Below are 23,579 nucleotides of genomic sequence, written 5' to 3' on the forward strand. Positions count from 1 at the left end.
AATATAAATAATTCTATATTCAATCAAAGGATCACGTGCAACTAAAATCTCTTTCTGCATTTGAATTTTTTAGTGGATGCATTAAAACTACTCTTGAAGTACTTAGTGGACCTATTATACTCTCCTTCTACGATGAAACACAATAGAAAAAGGAACCTCAAGTAGTGCGTGCAGTGAGTGCAGCTGCTACTCCGGTTCTTACTCTACCTGCTTTCTAATACTCTGACGTGGCCTTACAAATTCGAGTATATCTCCGAAAATATTTATTGGATTGGCTTCACATTTCCAGAGAATATACTTAAACATGTATACATTCCGAAAGTGCAAAAAAAATCCAATTTTTTTGAAAATTCTAACTGCGTATAACACCTTAAACAAATATTAACTTGATTACAAAAAAAACTTGATTAAGTAGAATCACTCGTTTAAATTCGCGAATTCGATTGCTTATTACTGCTGATACTTTTTAATATTTCCTGGTTTCAGAGCTGATTTTGGTCTGTTTGATCTTTTAGAATGAGTCAGTAATAGAATATTGTGTGACAAGCTCTGAAACAAGACGAAGCGGAAACGTGTAAGGGCTGTTGCTGTCCAAAGGAACAACATTTCTGCAACTGTAAGTACCGGCGATTTGTTTAATCCTTTTATCCCGTAAGTTGCTTATTGTCAAGTTTATCCTGGAACTTTAAAATTATTAAGGGTTGCGAGTAAGACTTAATTCAGTGTAATTTACAACCTCCGTATTAGAAGTTGGATACCGCATTGATTAATATTTCTGGTAGTAAACATTTTCGAGTCTGGAAGAAAGTCTCGATCAATTGCTTTTGGATTTCATTAATCCAGTATATATAGCTTACCGGATATTGGAATTAAACACTTTCTGTCTAGTCCGATACAGAGTTTAATTTCGTAGATTCCTGTGTCACAGTTGAGTCGTTGTTTACCGTAGTGGGGATAGTTTGACAACTAAATCAAACCTTGTGGTCCTGTTTGAGGTATGGATAGTAGGCACAGGATGAGGACGACTAAACCACACGTCCCGTCTGATAGCAGTCCCGTGTGAGTCAGGCTCACAGCCGACAATCTCGCAGTAACGCGCTGGAGTCTTGAGATTTATCGAAACGTACTGGATAGTAGCTTCGCTAGTTTTTTCTGCATGAGCTTGAGAGTTGATGGAGCACACATTTACCATTGTGCACAGACGTGGAGCTTGTTATTATGTGCCAGATGCTCTGCCAAGGATACCAGAAAGCGAAGTTGAACATCTGCATATCGTCGACGATTTACAGGATCGATGGTATCTCAAGAAGTGTCAAGGTATTGGTCGAGCACCTGATCGTTTTCACGATTGGCGTATCAAGGATGATAAATTGTATTATCATCGGCCACACCATAGCGTTGACTATGAAGGCGAAAATCTCGATGCCTGGAAATTGGGATTACTGAAGCAGATGAGGTTGAGGGCATTCCAGGAGAATCACACGACTCCTCGAGCGGGTCACCTGAGTGTTGAAAGAACTCACCGTCGACTAGCTCTCCGCTATTACTGGCCCAACATGACCTGTGAAATGATAGATTATATGAGATGATGCGGTACGTATCAACGTGGTAAAGTTAAACAAGCTGTACCTGATGGCCACATGCGCCAACACATCATTGAATCTCCGTTGACCATGATTGCTGCAGATGTCGTGTGTTCCAAAACGCCTAGCAAAGCTAGACAAACGGTTGTTCTCGTAATACAGGATCTGCATACAAAGTGGATCGAGTTATGTCCACTTCGACGAACTATTGCAGCTAAAATTGTTGATGCTCATGAAAACTTGGTTGCTGACCGTTAGGGTGCACCAATGATCTTACTGATGGATAATGGTACCGAGTTTGTAAATAAATATTTACAAGCACTACCTGAACGAGTGGGGTTGAAACTCCTCCACAATCCACCTTATCACGCTCAAGCAAATCCCGTGGAAAGTGTTAATCGAGTCCTAGAGCCTATATAATAAGATTTTTTCTAGATACCGATTGTCACGGATGGGACTTCCATGTACATGAGTTTTGCTTTGCATGCAATGCTGCATTTCACAGCTTGATTGGCGCTACTCCAGCCTTCACTAACTTTGAAAGAGAACCCAAAGCTGCTGTTTCTCTTTGTCGTGAAGTCAAAGGAGTGGTAGAAATTATTCCAAGACCTCATCAGAAGTTGCGTGACTGCATGACATGGCGAAATAAACAGAGACAATCTACCGTGCATGCGCTAGAATCAGCATACCAGCGTCAGGCTTACCTAAGGGGCGTCAGGCTTACCTAAGACCACTACAAACTACGCCATCGATCCAGACAATATGAAATTAGGGATCTGGTACTTGAACGCCATCATGTACTATCATCAGGTGCCAAGAAATTCTCGGCGAAGCTAATGACTCCGTTCTTTGGTCCGTTTATTATTTCCCGATGTATATCTTTTACGGTATACGAATGAGCAGATCTTGACGGCAAGACACGGTGATAGGACAATTGCTCTCGACAAAATATCCCCACGAAAAAATCACCCTATTAAAAAAAATATTCATTTTAAAACATTTTAATTTTTTATCGACTGGTCAATTGAATATATCTATAAAATCAATAGGTAATATAGATTTTGTGGCTGATAAGTGCATTTGATTAATAAAGTAGAATTTCATAGAAGAATTTTTCGTGTATTTCGATCTGTCGTTATATAGTTACGTGCGTTAATATTCCCAGATGAAATGCCGTGTTTCATTTCAATATATCCTTGTGACAAAATATTCGTTGTGAGAATATCTTTGAACTGAATGTACTGACAACTATAAAAAAATGTGAAAATTATGAGAAAAATCGCGCACAAAATCATGAGAAAAATTATGCATAAAATCATGAGAAAATCACGCACACAAATCCTTAAAAACAGGGCACAGCACGATAACAAGCTTATGTGTTAGTCTATTTTCGAGTAAATACACATAAAATCCATGGTAAAAGGGGACATCATGGTACGAAGCTAATTAATGTTCTCCAATAATTTTTTTCATTCATTGGAAATCCCTTATTAATATGCTTCAATAGGCGAAAAGAAAGCGGTTGACCTTGCAGGCCATTCCTGAAATTTCCCGTCTTGGACCCAAACCGCAGTAGACCGAATCTAAAAATAAAACTTTTTTTAACTTCCCACTAAGAAAATCGACGATTTTCGAAAAATTGGGAAGTTATTGTTTTCACCCCGATTTGCGAAAATCGAAATTTCATCAGATGTCGACGTCTTGAGGTCCTAGGAAGTTATTCTGGCTATTTTCAGAATGATGTCCGAGTGTCTGTATGTATGTATGTATGTATGTATGTATGTATGTGTGTGTGTGTGTGTGTGTGTGTGTGTGTGTGTGTGTGTGTGTGTGTGTGTGTGTATGTATGTGTGTGACCGGCTTATAACTTTTTAAGTAATGAATCGATTTGGATGGTTTAGGTGGCAATCGACAGAGCTTGTTGGCCATCAACTTTTCTGAAAATTTCGAATCATTTGATCAAGTAGATTCGAAAATATTGGCGAATTACGGAAAAAAAATTTTTTTTTTTTTAGTTTTTTATTGATTTCTCAGAAACAACTCGAACGATCGACTTCAAAATCTAATCAGCTCTAGAACTCAATAAAACACGTCGATTGCCGCCTCAACCATCAAAATCGGTTCATTCGTTCGTAAGATATGATGGGAAAAAGGCATGCTAAAAACGGTTTTTTTCGAAAAGAATGGGATACAATAGTATTTTTGAGCTCAAGGAGCTTGAAAACAGTGGGAAGTTTTGGGGATGGCCCGCAGGGTCAACCGATAGACAGATTTTTTTTTTTGTATTTCGTCACAGAGATATATTGTTCCTGGTATATTTTGTCCGGGGATTTCATGCATTTTCATCTGCCGTGGATAAGTTTTTGAGGAGATTTCGTCGTGAAGAGATGAATCGTTTATTTGAGAAACCCCATCAGTCAAGAAAATAAAATTTTTCAGGAAACACAAAAAACATTTTTTTGGAAAAACTTGACATTAAAATAATAATTAAATAATCGAATACAATAATGCTAGCGCCTCTGGAAAAGATTCCAACAAGAAAAATTCGATTTTTTAATTGAAACTACTTAAAAAAATTATTTAAAGTTAATTGACTTATGGGATTTTTCAACCAAACGGAAAAAAGATATAAAATCATTGTTTTTTTAAACGTTTCCACTCAAATCATTTATTACACTGATAAAATGAAGTATTAAATACGTATTTGGACTCTAAAACTCAGAAATTACAACAAATTATAATTAATTTAAACATTTTAATTAATCATACAACAGGCAACAATAAAATAACGTTTTAAATTAATTTCCCGAAAAAGCGCGAATTTTAAATAAAAAAAAAAATTATTTCTATGAAACTAAAATCGCATAAGTTTATTTGAGTAATTGGCAAATGAGGTTTCTCAATTAAATGAAATTGCTGTCACCCCGTTAATTTTTGTTTAAACGCTGATTTGATGCATATTTTGATTGATTTCTATGGAGGGACATCCAAGGAACCTAAAAATGCAAAACACCCAATTTCGGAATAAACATGACTTATGGGGATTCTCAAATAAACGATTCAGATATTGTCTGGGGACATTTCGTAGTGGAAACTAAGACACTTGGCATGATGTCTGTCCAAGATCTAAAATGAGTCTAATTCCGGAAACGTCTCGAGCATTGGCCGAAAGGGGTCGATCGATTCACCAACCATCACCAGCTTCGACAGCAAGTGGTCCACCACTTCCTGTTAAGACCCAAGTTCGACTTGATCTAGCAGGAGCGCCAAACAAATCTCAACAAACCGAAGGGACTAATAGGCGGCCCGCCAGCCATCTCCTTCATGCTGAAAACCACAGGCGGTTTCACAAGAGACACCGTTTGCTACCGCCACAAATCCATCCACTGTCTTGAAACTGTCACCGAGAAGGCGACCGCTTCTTGGACTGTCCTGAGAAGACTGAGCAAGGTCTTGCCAAGTTCTGCCGATGTTGTGAACGAAAAGGTATTACCCCAAACAAGTGTCCGGCTTGTGAAGAGTAGTAGTAGCGTCAAGGATGATACTGTCTCAGCGCCGGACGCTGTGTACTGAGAGAGGAGTTTGAACAGCGTCACCAAGGAAAAGACTCGGAAAAATACCACCACAAATAGCCGTAAACAACTCATTAAAGTTCTAGATTCTAGTGTAGAGTACCGAGATAATGTATCACAGAGCGGAATGTTATAAACAAAATGAAATGTTACCGTTCTCGTTGTAGAACAAAATTTCTTAGTTATCCCGATCCGTATTTAGCTTACGATGAAATTGGATGTCCTGGAGAACATTTTACCGCTACAGACTTGCGTCTGATACCGCCATTTCAGTCTGGTGTCCAACCCCTCGCCTTCATGGCAAACAAAATTTTTCTGGTTATTTTTTTCTACGTTGTGAGGTACCCTCATTTATGTGGTATCATTCCCGAGATACTGTGGGAGTCGAAGATACGACTTAAGTCGTGGTTTCGATTGCCAGTTGAATCATTAAGATGAAGCGAGATTGAAAGCCTAAAGGCTTGCCAGGCAAGCCTGTCTTCTAGGAAGAAGGCGTTTGTAACGTTAAATTTTGTTATGATTACAATTATACCAAGGACTTGAAGAAAGAGTCCAGTATCGATGATTAATTTCGAGTATTGAGATTGAGTAGGAGGTAGAGTTTGGGTAATGAGAGTATGGTGTAAGTGGTGAGTATCTGGTTATTATCAGTATGAGTATGTATAGTGTATCTGGAGTTAAGTATTGAGTATGTGAGAGTAGGGTTACGTATGCATGTGATTAATATGGAGTTAAGTTTACGGTAAGTGTATGATATGTTTATGAGTATTAGCATTTTTGATTGCGGATGAGTCCATATGCGATCCTGAGATATCCGTTGTTTGTACTCTTTTTTAACTATGATGTTGAGCTCAGCTGGTGCTGAGAAATCAATGACATAAACTTTACGAGTGGTCTTATCGAAGAGAACACAATCAGGTTTGTTATGATCAATCTTCCGCGTTGTTGCGAATGGCACGTTCCAATAAATACGACAACGGTCATTCTCAACAGCTTGCGGAATATCTCCGGGCAAATAAAGCAGCATTGGTGTTTTATCGATACCGTGTGCATTGCTAAGGTGATAGTAAAGTACTCGCAGAGCAGCATTGTGACGCTGAAAGTATGCACCTCTTGCCAGCACAAGACATGCTGATAAAAGATGCATAAGCTTCTCAGTGAATTGCTTACACACCCTACACACTGTGTCGGCAGCTGTATCTGGTGCACTTTAGCACGGTATTCGAGAATGTTGATTACACCATCTTGGCAAGCAAAAATATACCCTTCAGTCTTGTACATCATACCATCTGATTTGAAGAAGGAAAACGTCAGCTGGGTAGACAAGCCATGATCACACACGTTTTTGAAAAACACGCTGTGTATGGACTTATCCATGTGCGAACTGAGCAGTTTTTGCTGCAGAATTGCTCTTTAGGGAATTCAGTAAGAGGGTTTTTTCCTCCCGAGACCAAGAGATTTTGACGCGTAGATTGCTGCCTTATATTAAAAACTTTCTGCCTATTTTCATGAAACAACAATTCACTACCAGATTTGCTTTGAAACTTGACCGGTCTTTTTTGCTGCCACGATATTCGTAGAGCTGCTGCCAAACAGCATCTCTCTCCTTTAGAATGAGATCGTTTAAGATTTTAGCAAAAATCTTATCAACCGCATTCAGACAGATGATAGACCCGTAGTCTTTTGGGTCAAACAAGTCACCTTTTGTAGAGATGAACACGGTTCGCCATTCTACAAGCCAACTAAAAATTGGTTCGCTACCTCTGATAAAAACTGAAAATATCCCGGCTAGATGACTATGGGTAGAAGGAAGTTTCTTCCACCACACTAAGTTAATGCCATTCGAACCCGTTGTAACCCAGTTCTTACCATTATTCAGACTTGAACGAACTTCTTTTACGCTGACTGCAGAGCTCTTTTCATCAGCCTTGTTGCGGTAATGTTCTCGACAAAATGCTTTGAAGCTGTTTAGAGTTGGAGTGTCACGATTCACGTTTTGCTGATCACCATACAACTCGGACCAAAAAGCTTCGGTTCTATGACTTTAGATCCTCGGATAGAATATCCCAACAAAATTTCCTCGAGACAAAATATCTTTTGACAAACAATCCTTGGACAAAGTATCCTTTAGACAAAGTATCCTCAGGACAAAATATCTGTGGACGAAATATCTTCCAAAGAAATATTCTGACAACAAAAAGAATAAAATATTATTGCAGATAATAATTACAGATCGAGTGCCCTTGTTTTACAAACGATATGTTTGTATATAATTATGAAGTATATAAATCCATGAACTTGCAATAGTACTGTACCATCTTTTCAAGGAAAATTTAACCAATAGTTTTTTGAAAAGTTTTGTGATTGAGATATTGAAATCACTGGTACAGATCGAGTGTCCTTTCTTCACAGATTATATATGTGTGTAAATATGAAATATATAACCCCATACGCTTGCAATACACGGAAAGGAAATTCCACTGAAATTTACAATGTTAACATCGTAATTGTGGACTATACTTCCATCAACATCAACTTCTAAATGTCTTATTTTGATATTTACATAGTAGGTCACATTTTTTACTATTTAGCATCGTAGTTTTAACAAAGACTTTTTGGATTGAAAATTATTTAAAAAATTACAATGTTAACATCGTAAAAAGAATGAAGTAAAAATCAAAATTCAAAAACTATATTTATTTCTCTCTTTGTCTTTCTTTTTAATTCTGAATAAAATAAATACTACAGTAGTGCTTCTGTTACAATACGATATAAGTTAGAAAAATTACAATATTACTCTCTAAACATGAATTAGTGAAAATAAGTGAATATTCACTAATTCCAAGTGCAAACCGAACCACTAATTTCAAAAAGTGGTTCAGTTGGCACTCCGAATTAGTAAATATTCACTTATTTCACTTATTTATCCTTAGAGAGTACATCGTAATTTTCAAATAGTAGCTGTGTCTATGATAAAAGGCGTTCTTGTGACTTGTGACTGTATATTTATGTCGCTTATAAGGATCTTAAAAACTACCCGAACTTATAAGCCCTTCTGTTGCGGAGTGGTCCAAAGCGTCGAACAGTACACACTCCAAAGATCCCATGTTCGGCTCCAACGGCCGAGTGATTTCTATTTTATACTCTTATTTAAAATTTATATTCCATCAAATGCTCAAATTTTACGATGTTAACATCGTAATCTATACTTGCTCGAGGCTTTGCGTTATTCTCAAGTAACACATGCTTGAGTAAGATTTTGGTGCCAGTGCCTTGATCGAAAGCCCTAGTCGCTAAAGTCTTTTTCTACCAATGGGTCTTGCTCAAGATCCTGTAGCAAGAAATCTTCATTAAGACTTGTACATAACTTGCTCAAGGCATTGTACACAAGAATATTCAAGATATCTTAAATACGGTGCAGTTGAAAAGTTTCTGGTGCATTTCTTGCACCAGTAACTTATGGCAGTTACGCATGGCTCGCTCCAGAACTGCTCAAGGCTCAAGGTCAATTTTGAGTCTTGAGCAGGCCATGCACGACGATTATCAACTATAGTCTTCCTCCAGAATTGAGTTATAATCACGCAAAAACTACTGAATATTTTGACATGAAATTTGCACCATAAACTTCGGCGTATTTCAAAAAAGGATTTTAGCTATATATTATTGTCAGTTTGATGACAAAAACTAGTTTTTTTTCAAATTTCATTTTAATAAACTTTATCGATTATCGATCGTTCTTTTTTCCAGATGAAACAAAAGAACGTTATATCTGGGGCATTCCACGCCAAATAGACCAATTTGAAACCCGATTCCCTTCGTTTTGGCTTAAAACTTTTTCTCTTTCTTTTCTCGATCAGAAACATTTCTGAGAACTTCGTCAAAATTTTTTACCCAACCAAAACAAAATTACGAATTTCATAAAAAAACGCCTTTTTTTTCAATGAGCTATAACTTTTTCAAAAATCAAATTATTAGGGCGTTTTTTCCAAAATTATCGTTTTCAAATATAGTTTTTGAAGAAAATTGGAAAAAAATTATTCAATCATTTTAAAAAAATTTTCCCATTAAAATGAAGTACATATTTTACATTACTAATAATTTTCTATTACCCCGCAAAGCGGGTGGGATCTGTTAGTTTAAAATAAAGATATTATTATCAATAATTTGGAATAGTGTTAGTTACGACATTATAACAGATACTGAAAGGATCATATGAATCTACCATGAAACTGTGCTAGTGCAAGATCGAGAGGGTAAGATTAGTATTCATTCATTGAGAACATAATTTTCTTCAACCAAGAAAATTTTCTCCACGCTCAAGAATAGCAAAACTGAGTTCTTGTGTTAAGTTACGATGTTTATGTTACGTTGAACGATTTTGACTTTATTAAAAAAAAATTTTTTTTTGAATTTTTTTCGACAACGATATCTCTCGAAAAACTGATCCAATTTTGATGGTTGAGGTAACATAAGACGTAGCTTATAGAGCTTTAGAGTTGACTAAGTTTTGAAATTAATCCATGAAGTAGGTTAGAAGTTATCTGAAAAAAACATTTTTTTGAAAATTTATTTTTGGATAACTCCCAACGTACTGCACCCATTGAGCTCAATTTTTCGGTCCATGTAGGAATCAACAAGCTGCTTCAAATGCTACCCCAACGATCTAAATCAGTTGATACGTTCAGAAGTTACAGAATATTTACATACGTACGTAGGTACATATATGCATATATGAAGCGTTGCTACAATGACATGCAATCGATTAATTTCGGCAATCTACGCCGAACATCGATTTTTCCGTTTTCTGTCTTTACCTCATTCGTAGAGACACAACAAGTTATACCGCTGGGCTGCATACACGCATCTAAGCATTTTCCATTGTATGCTTAATTTTACTGTGCTACATTTGTTCGTTAAATAAAAACATTTATTTAACATATGTAGTTAGTTAGTTTAAATAATTTATTTATTATATTTAATATTACCTTAACCACTTAATATATATATATATATATATATATATTTATATATATAAATGATAATTAAATGGAGTATTATTCATACTCCAATATTGGACTATCCTATTAAATTTCCCTTTGTTTCTGTTTGTATGATTAAAAGTTATTCTTTCTGGCAGGTCGCTGCGGCCACTCGTAATGGTTAAGTTTTTTTTTTCTCTTTTAGTAAAATTAGGTTGGCACTCCGGGACGAGAAAGATCCGAGGCAATCCATAATGCGTAACGAGGATAGATTTGTAAGAAGTAGTCGTAAGTAGGATAAGTCGTTAGTTTTAGTATTTAGATGCTAAGTGGCGGGGAAATAAAGGCAACTCGGGTGCCGACACGAGGGGGAGCCACCGCTAGCGACGGAGCCTAGTGGACAAGAGATGACAAGTGCCGAGCCGGTGAAGTGGCTGCCGTAACGAGTAGCCGAGCCATTCATTGACGCAAAGTGCCGAGGCTGAGGCAGGACAACTTTAGTAAGGGGCGGGTACTTTGACGACCAATGAGATCCCAAGTACAACAGCCGAGAAGAGCTGAGAGACAGCGACTGTTCTAACCAGTCCCTAGACGTGATCGAGGCGCCGCCAAGTGGGGAAGCCCTGACTAAGAGTGACTGAGTGGCGTAAGAGACAGCGACTGTTCTAACCAGTCCCTAGACGTGGTCGAGGCGCTGCCCAGTGGAAAAGCCCTGAACCAGGAGTTGCAGTGGAAAAACACGGAACAGCCGCCGCCATTCTGGATCGTACTGTGAAAGTGCCAACACGAGGCTGATTGTTTTTTTTGTTGCTAATTGGTGTTTAAAAAGACGACGTTTATTGTAAAAATTGCTATTGATTACTTGTGGAGTCCGGGATTATTGGTGGTTGACGATTCTGCGGATCAAATTGTGCCGTGTACGGCGACTAGACATTGCGGGAGCTACTGGCGACCTGTATCAGGATAAGTGTTGCTGACTACGTGGCGGCCAGACATCGAAGGAAGGCGAGAGCGTGACGGCAAAGGTGAGCGGGTTGTCTTTCGTTCCCTCAGAAACACCTCTAACCGGGAGCAGTACCTTAGGGATTGGAGTAAAATACAAATTGCAATTCTTTATTCAATAATTATTTTTTTATTTTTGGTCTGGGGTGACCTAAGATTGTTTTTTTTTGCCGGCAGACTCCATCGCAAGTTGCCGAGTGTGTCGTCGGGTGAGACCGGTTCGAGCTGTTTCGGCTGGTACACCGTGTGGTATTTGATGTACTGTAATCGGGTAGTGGTTTTTATTTATTCATTATCATTTTGGAATATTATTATTATTCTTGTTATATTTTTTTTTAATTATTAATTACCCCTTGGAATATTATTAGTAATTTCATTATTTTTTTTGTTGTTTATTATTGTTAATTTTGTTTTGGCGCGTTACTGTGGTTATTAATTGCACCGAGTGTGGACCCGGTAGTTGTTTTTTTATTTACAACTGTGTTGTGTAACCCGTACTTGAGCCTCGTCACGTTGTGAAAACGGCGGGAGATGTGTGATGGTGGAACGGCGAAAGTTGACAGCGTGTTGACGTATAGAGCGGTGTCGTATGTCGAGCCGAGCAATTGTCGGTAATTACTCTTGGAGGGGACCTGTAGTCGCGTAACGTCGTCGAATTGACATCCGGGCGCTGCCAACTATACAGAGTAGTTGATCGGTCGTATACGCGGCGTGAGAGGGATGGATGAATGAGACGAGTTGACAGCTAAAGGGCGAAGTGTGTGAACGTGGTATCGGCGGTGGGCCGGACGGGTTGAGTTTGAGATTGTTTATTTTTTTTTGTTTATATCGAGTCACAGGTGATTATTTTCTTTTATTTTTGGTTTATATCGAGTCAAAAGTGATTATTTTTTTTATTCTTTGGATTATATTGAGTCGAGCGTGAGAATTCGTTGTTTTTTTTTGTTTCTATCGAGTCTGTGACGGGGATTGGCTTGTGGTATGGAGTAGACGTTATGTAAGGTTGTGGATTAAATAAAATCAACCTTAAAAATTTTTCTTTCTAAAATAAAAACAAAAGAACAACATCTCTCATTTACTGGTTAGTACGTAAGTGCCTATCCCTTATCCTGACCCGCTACCCTGAGCGGCGTGGAAATTGTACGAGCTGTGAACCTGTGGTGATCATCACCTGGCGCCCAACATTCGACGAGACAGGTGAGCCACGAGTGTGCCGAGCCGCGTCGCCTGACGGATTCCAGGTGACTAGGTATTCGGTTACAATATGTAGGATTTATTGTTATAGGAATATATTAAATCACTACTTAAATTATAAATAAAAGTCCAGATTAAACATTAACGTGATATTTATTACGAGAGAATACAAAGGTATAACGTAATAGAGTGTAGTCGACACTTAACAACGTCGTGTCTCTCCAGTTATATGTGTGCGTGAGGCTCGCAGCTGACGACAGTACTCGAGTCTCACCGAAATCGCCCGAGTGGGGACTTAAAGTTAAGGTAGCTATCGCTACAATACTTTCCTTCTTAAAAAAAAATATAACATACTAACAGAACATTAACAAAGCTATTTACAAACGAAAACAAACAAAATAATACTGATTGACTAATTGATTTAAAAAAAATTATTTAACGTCGTTGATGAAGTAAACTGGTTTCATACGATCTATTGAGATTAACGTGTTAGCACGCTTGTAATTTACGATAAAGTATTTATCGTGTCTAGCGATGACTTCGAATGGACCTTCGTAGGGTGCTGAGAAGGATGGTCCGATCTGGTTATTGCGCACCAAAACGTGGGTACCGGTTCTCAGGTCACTGAAACAAAAAACAGAACGTGTTCCATGACGCTATGTTTCGGCCGGTGCCAGGTTATTAAAATGTGCTTGTAGGTCTTGCAAAACACCTGGTGCATCCGCGTGTTTATTTGAGGGAACTAATAGTTCTCCTGGTATGCGGATTGGCTCACCGTATACAAGCTCAACGGGTGTGGCTTGTAGATCTTCTTTCCAGGCTGCTCTAAGCCTGAGCAAGACGGCAGGCAAAGCGTCGAACCAGATGTCATTGTGGCATAGCAGTGCGGCTTTGAGTTGTCTGTGTAGACGCTCTACCAAACCGTTGGAAGCTGGGTGATATGGCGTCGTGCGAAGGTATTTGACTCCTAGGATTCGCATCAGTGCTTGAAACAAGACTGCTGAGAATTGAGTTCCTTGATCAGAGGTAATTCGCAATGGTACTCCATATCTAGATATCCAGTGTCTAATTAATTCCACTGCTACCGTGTCAGCGTCTGCATTTTCGAGTGGTATAGCCTCGGGAAAACGCGTGAACTGGTCGATGATTGTCAGGCATTTTGTGTATCCTCGTGACATTGGGTAAGTGACCAGGTCAATGTGGATGTGTTCGAATCTCTGCGTAGGTAAGTCGAAACGAGCTAGTGGTGCAGAGACGTGTCGGTGTATTTTGTTAAGCTGGAATTCGAGACAAGCTTTTGCCCATGTTCGGCAGTCTTTCCTCGTCGATGGCTACATGTATCTCTCTGCCACTAGCTTTATGAATGCTTTGGCTTCAGGGTGAGCTAGCGAGTGTAGAAAGTCGAAAACTTGTTTCCTTAGAGGACCGGGAATGTATGGTCTCGGTTTCCCTGATGAAACATCACAGTGAACCGCGATTGGATGGTCTTCGAAGGTTATTGCTTGTCATTGGACCGCTAGGTTCAGGTCGTTGCGACGGTTCTGAAGTTCCTGGTCTCTTGTTTGCGCGAATACCAACTCCTGAGTAGTGATAGAGGTTGAGATAGCTTCAACGCGCGACAGCATGCCTGCAACAATGTTTTGTTGACCAGAGACGTGGCGGATGTCTCTCGTGAACTGTTCGATGAAGTCTAAGCGCCGGAACTGCCATTGCGAGGCTCTTTCTGGGCGCTGCAGAAAAGCGTACAACAGTTTATGGTCGGTAAATACAGTGACTGGCTTACCTTCGAAGATGTATCGAAAATGCGTACTGCCTCATAGACAGCGTGCAGCTCGCGGTTGTATGTGGACAAATTAACGATAGAAGGTTGTGGTTTCTTGCTGAAAAATTCAAGTGGTTGCCACTGGTTGTCAGCATGCTGTTGGAGTACCACGCCAATAGCGTAATTTGATGCGTCGGTGAAGATGGCCCAAGGAGCGATGTCATCAGGGTGAACTAGCAAGATTGTGTCTGCTAGAGCTTGATTGGCCTCGTCGAACTCATGAGGAGTTTGTTCAGTGGTGCCAGGATTCTCGCTGTGTCTGTGACGAACTTTCTGTGAAAATTAATTGTACCTAGAAAATTGCGCAGAACGGAAATCGTACTCGGGACTTTGAGGTTAGTAATTGCATCCACCTTGTCAGGTGACGGCTTGATACCTTTTTCGTTGATGATATAACCCAAGTATTTTACCTCTCGCTGGCCCAAAACGCACTTGGCAACGTTGATTATGATGACGCACTCTTCGAGACGCTTGAAAAGTATGTCCAGGTGTTGGCTATGTTGTTCTTCGTCTTCTGATGCTACTAGGGTGTCGTCCATGTACGGGAAAACGAAATCCAGATTCCTGGTGACTTCATCAATGAAGCTCTGGAAGGTTTGACCTGCATTCCTCATGCCAAAGGTCATGAAGGCAAACTCGAATAGCCCAAATAGTGTGATGATGGCGGTTTTTTCGATGTCTTCCTCAGCGACTGGAATCTGATTGAAGGCCTTAACCCAATCTATAACAGAGAATATTTTCTTACCGTTCAATGCTGCTGGGAAGTCGTCCATACGTCTAATAGGATAGCTGTTGTGGATCGTGCGTGTGTAGAGTTGCCGGTAATCACCACAGGGACGCCAATCTCCCGACTTCTTGGGGACGAGGTGTAGTGGGGATGCCCATGGACTGGTTGTCGGGCGTGCGATGCCCAGTTTTACCACTTGGCGGAATTCTTCCTGGGCAATTTTGAGCTTATTTGGCGCTAGTCGTCTTGCTTTGCATGCTATTGGTGGTCCCGGAGTAGTTTTAATGTGATGAACTACAGAGTGTTTTTTCTTGACTGTGATTTCCTCTGGGCGAGTGATTGCTGGGTACTTTCTTAGCAGTTCCTAATACTTTGTCTCACCTTCTACCAATTTGATGCAATTGGCATCCTCTCGGGTTGAGTGGACTTGGGAGTTGAGACCAGTGGTGCCGTCACGCAATTGTTTGTTCTTGAAGTCGACTAGTAAGTTAAAATAACTCAAGAAGTCAGCTCCAATAATCGGCTTGGTGACGTCAGCTATTATGAATTTCCAGGTGAATTCTCTGCGCAGACCTAGGTTCATAGATAACGTGATGAAGCCGTATGTTTCGATTAGAGAACCGTTTGCGGCACGTAGTTGATAACCTACTGGCGCTAGCTTGTATTTTAGCTGTTCATATGGATATACGGATAGATCTGAGCCAGAATCCACGAGGTAAGGTATATTGGAGTAATCATAAAAAAACCGACGAAAAAAAAATTTTCGCTGGTCTTTCAATAACTCTATGGGCGTCAATAAATTTTTTTGAATAATTCGTTTTTATGATTCTTTTAGGAAATTTTATGCCCTTTAATTTGGCGGCCTGAAAAAGGCTCTACGACGATTTGGCGCCGAGTTATCATTAATCAAAGCAAAAAAGTCTATTTTGGCTTTGATAATCAATAACTCCGGACGTATTGGTCGCACAGAGAATGAAAGCACGGTTTTCAAAACTGGAAAACATTCTCTATAAGGCAAAATTAGTGGCTTTTGATAGAAAAATTTTTATTCAAGCGATATTGTTTGGTAAGAAACAGGTCGAAATTCACAAATTTAAGGATATTCGGGAATTTTGATATAACTTTGGATATAACGGATGAACAAAGGATATTTTTGTTTTTTCTCAACCTCAAAGTGTCCTGAAAAAACCCTGAAAATTTCAAATCGCTGCGATTTTTCTTTCTTAGTGCCCCGAAGCTTTAAATTTATCAATTTTTTCAAAAATCACCATAGTTGGTAGTTTTTCTGTTTTTAAGATATCCTTTGTTCATCCGTTATATCTAAAGTTATAGCAAGATTTCCGAATATCCTTAAATTTGTGAATGTTGACCTGTTTTTTGCTCAACAATATCGCTTTTAAAAAAATTTTTCCTATCAAAAGTCACTAATTTTGCCTTATAGAGAATCTTTGCCAGTTTTCAAAACCCTGCTTCCATTCTCTGTACGACCAATACGTCCGGAGTTATTAATTATCAAAGTCAAAATGGACTTTTTTGCTTTGATCAATGATAACTCCGCGCCAAATTGTTGTAGAGACTTTTTCAGGCCGCCAAATTAAAAGGCATAAAATTTCCTAAAAGAGTCATGAGGTCGGATTATTAAAAAAAATTTATTGACGCCCATAGAGTTATTGAAAGGCCAGCAAAAATTTTGAAAATTTTCTTTTCGTCAGTTTTCTTATGATTACTCCGGAACCGTGCATGATTAAAAAAATTTGAGGTCCAGATCTGAAAACTAGAAAGTTTAGGCTACAATTTGCTTTTTTTCATTTTTTTTCTACGACCATTTTTTACCGAGTTACAGCATGTTGAAAGTCACATGAAAATTTCGGATTTTTATTCTATCCCTTAATTTCTGTGACCAGTGTATTTGAAAAAACCGTGATTGTATCGAAAAATAAACTTATCCCTGGTAGGAAGGGACCATTAGACAAGGCTCGGACTAGGCATCGGCCAGTCGTCATACCAGAGTTCTAAGCCTTGGTCAAGCCTTGGTTGAACCATTGGGTGAGCATTGGTCCAAGCCTTGGATGATGTCCATGTCCCAAGCCTTGGGAAACAAAATATCAAGCCTCGGCCAAACCTCGGGGAGCAAAAAATCTGAGGCCCACTCAATGCTTGATTTAAAATATTATTATTTAAATTAATAAATATAATTAAAAAACAGTTTAATCACGCTTTTATCGACATTACATCGGAGTCTAAATAACTAATTACTGAAATAACGAATAAAATTATTTGGGGGCTACCGGGGTTCGAACTGAGATCCTTCTGATTACTAGGCCGGGACGCTATCTATTGTGCTAAATCTGATGTTCAGATAATCATGATTTTTTTGCTTGTTAATTATTTAAATACAATTTAATTCAGAAATATTAGATCATAAAGATGAAGTAAAATTAAGTTTTATTTAATAAACTTAAAATTGTCTGATAAGTAATGACGTATATTTATTAATTTGTAATTTTATGATTTGATGTAAATGAATAAATTAAGAGTAAGATCAAGTAGCACTGCTATATTGCTTATTAAACTTTAACATTTATGGTAATTAAAGTTTTGTACATAGCAATAACTAACTAAATGAAAATGATTGTATATCAAATAATTTTACTTTTTAGAATATTTTAACTCTTGACATTAATCGTATACTCGATGGACCGTTATGTTCTGGTCTTCTCTATATACATTTATATAGATACATGTAAAGTCGCTAATTTTAATATTAAATAAAAATTTAACCTAGGCTGAGGCATTGGACAATGATCAGCTGCCAAGGTTCGGCTTGACAAAAATTAAACTATCGGCCCCAGCCTCGGACGATCCTTGGGCCAATGGTCAGCGGCAAATGGCTCGATTCAACAAAAATCAAACCATAGGGCCTGGCCCTGGCCGAAGCTTGGGCCAATGGTCACTACCCAAGGCTCGGCTTAATTTAATGAAACCATTGGACCAAGCCTTGGCCTAGACATGGGACAATGGTTAGCTGCCAAGACTTGGCTTAACATAATCAAACCATTGGGCCAAGCCCTGGCCGAGGCTTGAGCCAATGGTCAGCTGCCGAAGCTTGGCAAGTGACAACAGGCCCAAGGCTAGGCCTATAGTCAGCCTTGGCGATTCCTACCAGCGTAAGATCGTCCTTCGGCACGTGTTCTCTTTACTTAAAACGAAAAAACAAGATTCTCCACGTATTTTTTCACTAAAAAGAAGCATTTTATAGGGCGTCTGAGAAAATTTAATTTTCAATGGCCACCCTAATATATATTGTAGTGATTGGTATCTTAAATTAATATCACTTATACACTACAATAATAACACACTTATATTAGAAATAACAACACCACAATTAACAGCAGTAAAGAAAGCAAGAGAGCGATATAGTTTATTGATACAAGACGTATGCTGTTTAGTTGTCAATATATGACTGACTGACTTTGGTCGCGCATCTATAAAACAAGAGAAGAAGGCATTTGTTTTCTAGCTATTCAAATATTTTAAAGATCAGTTTCACATTCGTTACAATATATATATTAGGGTGTTTCATATTTAGGCTATATTTTTTTTTGTCCTACCTGAAAAACTAACAATTTATAGTACAGAAAAAATACTTCCGCTTGAAAAAAAATTTCAAGTCAATTAGGAGCTTAGTGCATCAAAAATTCGAATTCCCATTTAAATAACATGGGAAAAAAAATTTTTTTTAGTTTGGAATTTTTTACCTTGGCAATGGCTTATTGTATGAATAGACCCAGCATAATTTTTTAGGGAATTTAACGCTCTACAAAGACTTTCTCTTATCATTTTTTGATAAATCCATCTGTTTAAAAGTTATGGGACCTCGAATCAAGTTAAATTTTGAGATCTTTTTACTTTTTCGGTGAAACTATTAGACTTATCATAAAATGTCTTGAAATCTTTTTTGTAGACAATTTTATTTCCTATAAATTATCTCGAATAAATTTTTTTTTAATTCTGCATGATTTTCTAGTTATTTCCATTTTAATGCCAAGCTCCTAAAAAAATAGTGTTCTGATGGATTTTAAGAGGTGTCACGCGTTTTGGTCCCAAAACATTTCATCCCCGACAACTCATCCCCGACAAATTATCCGCGCGACTAATCATCCTCGGACAATTAATCCCCGACAATATATCTGTGAGATAAATCATCCCGACGACTGTTCATCTTATGACATCTTAACCATGACAATCTACTTTATATTGATAATTATTTCTAATCATTTTTTATTTTAATCAATATTTGTACTATTATCAAGCACATCAAATCCATGAAAAAAATTATCTATACTTTTTTCCATCAACCGAATATTATGTAACTTTGAGTTAAGTAACCCAATGATTTAATTTAAACAGGAACAATAATAATAATAATAAGAATAATTACAATAATAATAACGATATTATCTAAAAGAACATTTAAATGTAGTCAAGTATCGCGGCTTCTGGATATTATGTTGTCTTATATATTCAGTTGTCTTGTATAAGTGCCTTAAGCAATTGTGATACTAATTAGTTAACTATATTGATCGCTAAAAATTAATGTTAATAAGTAATTAAGAGATAATATTTTATTATTAATATAAAGTAAATAATTCTTAACGATCGATTATGTACTATGGTGCTAAATGATGTGGTTATGAGAAAGTGTGTATTAAAATTATATTGATAAAATGTTCATAATTAAAAATATTTATAGTTGGTTTATTGTATTTAATATTTTTATTGAAGTATCAATTGTCCAACAGATAAATTATCGGGTATTATTTGTCTAAGTGTAAGTTGTCATTGTCATGAATCGTCGCGGGGATGAATTGTCGGGGATGAATTGTCGGGGATGAGTTGTCGGGGATGAAATGTTTTGGGACCAAAACGCAGTGAACCTTTGTAGAAAATAAAATTATCCACAAAAAAGATTCTATGGCATTTTATGATAAGTCCAATAGTTTCGCCGAAAAAGTAAAAAGATCTTAAAATTGACTTTAACTTGACTTCGAGGTCCAATAACTTTTAAACAGATGGACTTAGCAAAAAATGATAAGAACCTCTATTCGTAGAGCGTTAAATTCCCTACAAAATTGTATGCAGGACTTATTTGTATAAAGCGCCATTGCCGAGATAAAAAATTCGAAACTGAAAAAAACTTTTTTTCCCATGTTATTTAAATGGGAAATCGAATTTTTCGACGCGCTAAGCCCCTAATTGACTTGAAATTTTTTTTCAAGCGAGAATATTTTTTTGTTCTATAAATTGTTAGTTTTTCAGGTAGGACAAAAAAAATATAGCCCAAATATGAAACACCCTATATCTATATTAGGGTGGCGCAAAAAAATCGACTATTTTTTTTTTTCCATCTCGCATGAAAATTTATTGGTTTACGATGTTTTAAGAAGCCTCTCCACAAATCAGCTCGATAAAAAATTTTTAAGAGGTCGCTCACGAATTTTGAAAATATCAAAAATGATCGAAATTCGGATTTTTATTAAAAAAATTTTTTTTTTCTCGTGGCAGCAATAGTTTATATTTGTAAAATCATGACTATGCTGAAAATTTCAGCCCAAAATTTATATATTTAAACGGCGCTCAAGAATTTTGAATGTTTCCGAGCGCAGTCTCTTGGACGTTTTTGAGCGACCCTTAAATATTAATAATAAAGCTTCTCGATTTTTTCACTATCAATTTGCATGACAAAGAATGAAAATATAACCCGAGAAATAGAGATAATAAGTTATTTACATACTTTTTTATTTTTTAATCCAATTTGTAGGTTTTTTCGCTTATTCAAAACTTACCAAATTTTATTGTTTAAGACTGTCCTGTATATTTTTGGTTATGCAAAAGTTATATTTAAGTGAAATGACAATAATTGAGTTATAAAAACTAATTCAAACTATTAGTTACATATAATCAGTTAATATTCGAAATTCTTGAGCGCCGTTTAAATATTTAAATTTTGGACTGAAATTTTCAGCATAGTCATGATTTTACAAATATAAACTATTGCTGCCACGAGAAAAAAAAAATTTTAAATAAAAATCCGAATTTCGATCATTTTTGATATTTTCAAAATTCGTGAGCGACCTTATAAAAATTTTTTATCGAGCTGATTTGTAAAGAGGCTTCTTAAAACATCGTAAACCAACCAATTTTCATGCGAAATGGAATAAAAACATAGTCGGTTTTTTTGCGCCACCCTAATATATATTAGGGTGATTCAAAAAACAAACAAATTTTTTTTTTCTTCCAAACAGGTTTAAAAGTTTCGTATAGATAAAAAAAGACGCCTGTGAAAATTAGAGCTCTTAATATTAATATTAACATAGTCCGCATTGCTCTTTTCTATTCCCCATAAGAATAACATGAAAAAAATTTTTTTTTACGTCTTCTGATTTTTATAAGTAGCTAACGATGCGTCATAGGAATAATTGGCAGGCATAATTTTGTAGGGAATTGAATGCTTTACAAAAAAAGATTCCTATCATTTTTCGAGGAATCAATTTGTTCAAAAGTTATTTGAGGTTGAAGTCGAATTCATATTAGATTTTAAGATTTTCTTACTTTTCCGGCGAAATTATCAGACCTATTACAAAATATCACTGGACCTCTTTTGTAGAAAATTTTATTCCTTAGAAGTTATTTTCAGTAAAGTTTTTTCGAATTCCGCATTGTTTTCTAGTTATTTTCATTTTAACGTCATGCTCATAAAAAAAATAGTCTTCTGATCGATTTTAAGAGCTTGACATTAAAATAAAAATAACTAGAAAACAATGCGGAATTCGAAAAAACTTGATTCAAAATAACTTCTAGGGAATAAAATTGTCTACAAAAAAGGACCAATGATATTTTGTAATAGGTCTAATAGTTTCGCAGGAAAAGTAAGAAAATCTCAAAATTTAATATGAATTCGACTTCAACCTCAAATAACTTTTGAACAAATTGATTCCTCAAAAAATAATAGGTATCTTTTTTTGTAGAGCATTTAATTCCCTACAAAAATATGCCTGCCAATTATTCCTATGACGCATCGTTAGCTACTCATAAAAATCAGAAGACATAAAAAAATTTTTTTCAATGTTATTCTTATGGGAAATAGAAAAGTGCAATGCGGACAATGTTAATATTAATATTAAGAGCTCTAATTTTCACAGGCGTCTTTTTTTATCTATACGAAACATTTGAACCTGTTTGGAAGAAAATAAAAAAATTTGTTTGTTTTTTGAATCACCCTTATATATATATATATATATATATTAGGGTGGTCCGTTTGGAACGACTATTTTTTTTTTCTCGCTCCCACTGAAAAATATTGTTGTAGACATTGAAAAAAAAATTCTCTGAAAGTTTCAGCTCTTAATTTTAATTCTAAGTACTTTACATTTGATTTTGAAATTTTCCCATTTAAAATACATAGGAAAGTTGGGATTTTTTTTTTAATTCTCTATAACTCAGCCGCATTTTAAGTTATCGGGTCGCCGTTTGCGGCATTTTTTAGGTAATTTGATACTCTTCAAAAGTTTCCTTAATAGTTTTACTCTGACTTTAATTGTTTTTTCTGTATCGGTTCTGAAAATAATTTTTTTAATAATAATTTGGGTTTTTAGTTGATATTCACTTAATAACGAAATTTACAGAAAAAGTGCAGATAACGATTTTTTAGGAAATTTTATTCGCTACAAAAAAGGTCCTCTTAGTTAAGTAGCTCAAGTTCTCCGTTCACGTGATATAGGGATTTTAGTAATTTTGTAAATAAAATATTTGTCAAAAATTTTTCCGAAGTTCATCAATTTGACCCCTTTTGATTTTAATGACTAGATTAAATTAATGAAAGGAAAATTATTTATTGATTTAAAATTGAAATGAAATAGCATTTGGTGGAATTTTTTGACAAATATTTTATTTACAAAATTACTAAAATCCCTATATCACGTGAACGGAGAACTTGAGCTACTTAACTAAGAGGACCTTTTTTGTAGCGAATAAAATTTCCTAAAAAATCGTTATCTGCACTTTTTCTGTAAATTTCGTTATTAAGTGAATATCAACTAAAAACCCAAATTATTATTAAAAAAATTATTTTCAGAACCGATACAGAAAAAACAATTAAAGTCAGAGTAAAACTATTAAGGAAACTTTTGAAGAGTATCAAATTACCTAAAAAATGCCGCAAACGGCGACCCGATAACTTAAAATGCGGCTGAGTTATAGAGAATTAAAAAAAAAATCCCAACTTTCCTATGTATTTTAAATGGGAAAATTTCAAAATCAAATGTAAAGTACTTAGAATTAAAATTAAGAGCTAAAACTTTCAGAGAATTTTTTTTTCAATGTCTACAACAATATTTTTCAGTGGGAGCGAAAAAAAAAAAATAGTCGTTCCAAACGGACCACCCTAATATATATATATATTAGACTGGGCCAAAAAAATTGACTATTTTTTTTTTTCATAGCTATATCGAAAACATTATTCAGAATGACAAAAAAAAAATTTCATGAAAGTTTGAGCCCTTAATATTAATTTTAAGAGGTCTATCATCGCTATTTTTAATTTTAATTCATAATTTGATGTTTTACTTTAGAACTGCTAAAACATTGGAGTAAAAAAAATTAATTTCTACTTATTCTTATGTAAAATTAAATTCCCTACAA

At 36.3% G+C, this 23,579-nt stretch overlaps 2 protein-coding genes across 3 annotated transcripts in view; both read right to left on the minus strand.

The window, feature by feature from the left end:
- Nucleotides 1-23,579, minus strand: part of LOC130672897 (lachesin) — a 670,825-nt gene that overhangs the window by 620,489 nt on the left and 26,757 nt on the right. The window lies entirely within an intron of this gene.
- On the minus strand, nt 12,987-13,508 carry LOC130673390 (insertion element IS476 uncharacterized 39.2 kDa protein-like). Its single transcript, XM_057478380.1, has one exon. The coding sequence runs from the start codon at nt 13,506-13,508 to the stop codon at nt 12,987-12,989; it is 522 nt and encodes a 173-aa protein (XP_057334363.1).

The sequence above is a fragment of the Microplitis mediator genome, chromosome 8 (genome assembly GCF_029852145.1).
Source record: "Microplitis mediator isolate UGA2020A chromosome 8, iyMicMedi2.1, whole genome shotgun sequence".
Classification (NCBI taxonomy): Eukaryota; Metazoa; Arthropoda; class Insecta; order Hymenoptera; family Braconidae; genus Microplitis; species Microplitis mediator.

Coding starts and splice junctions, on each gene's coding strand:
- LOC130673390 (XM_057478380.1), bottom strand. CDS start 13,508: ATGTCACGAGGATACACAAAATGCCTGACAATCATCGACCAGTTCACG.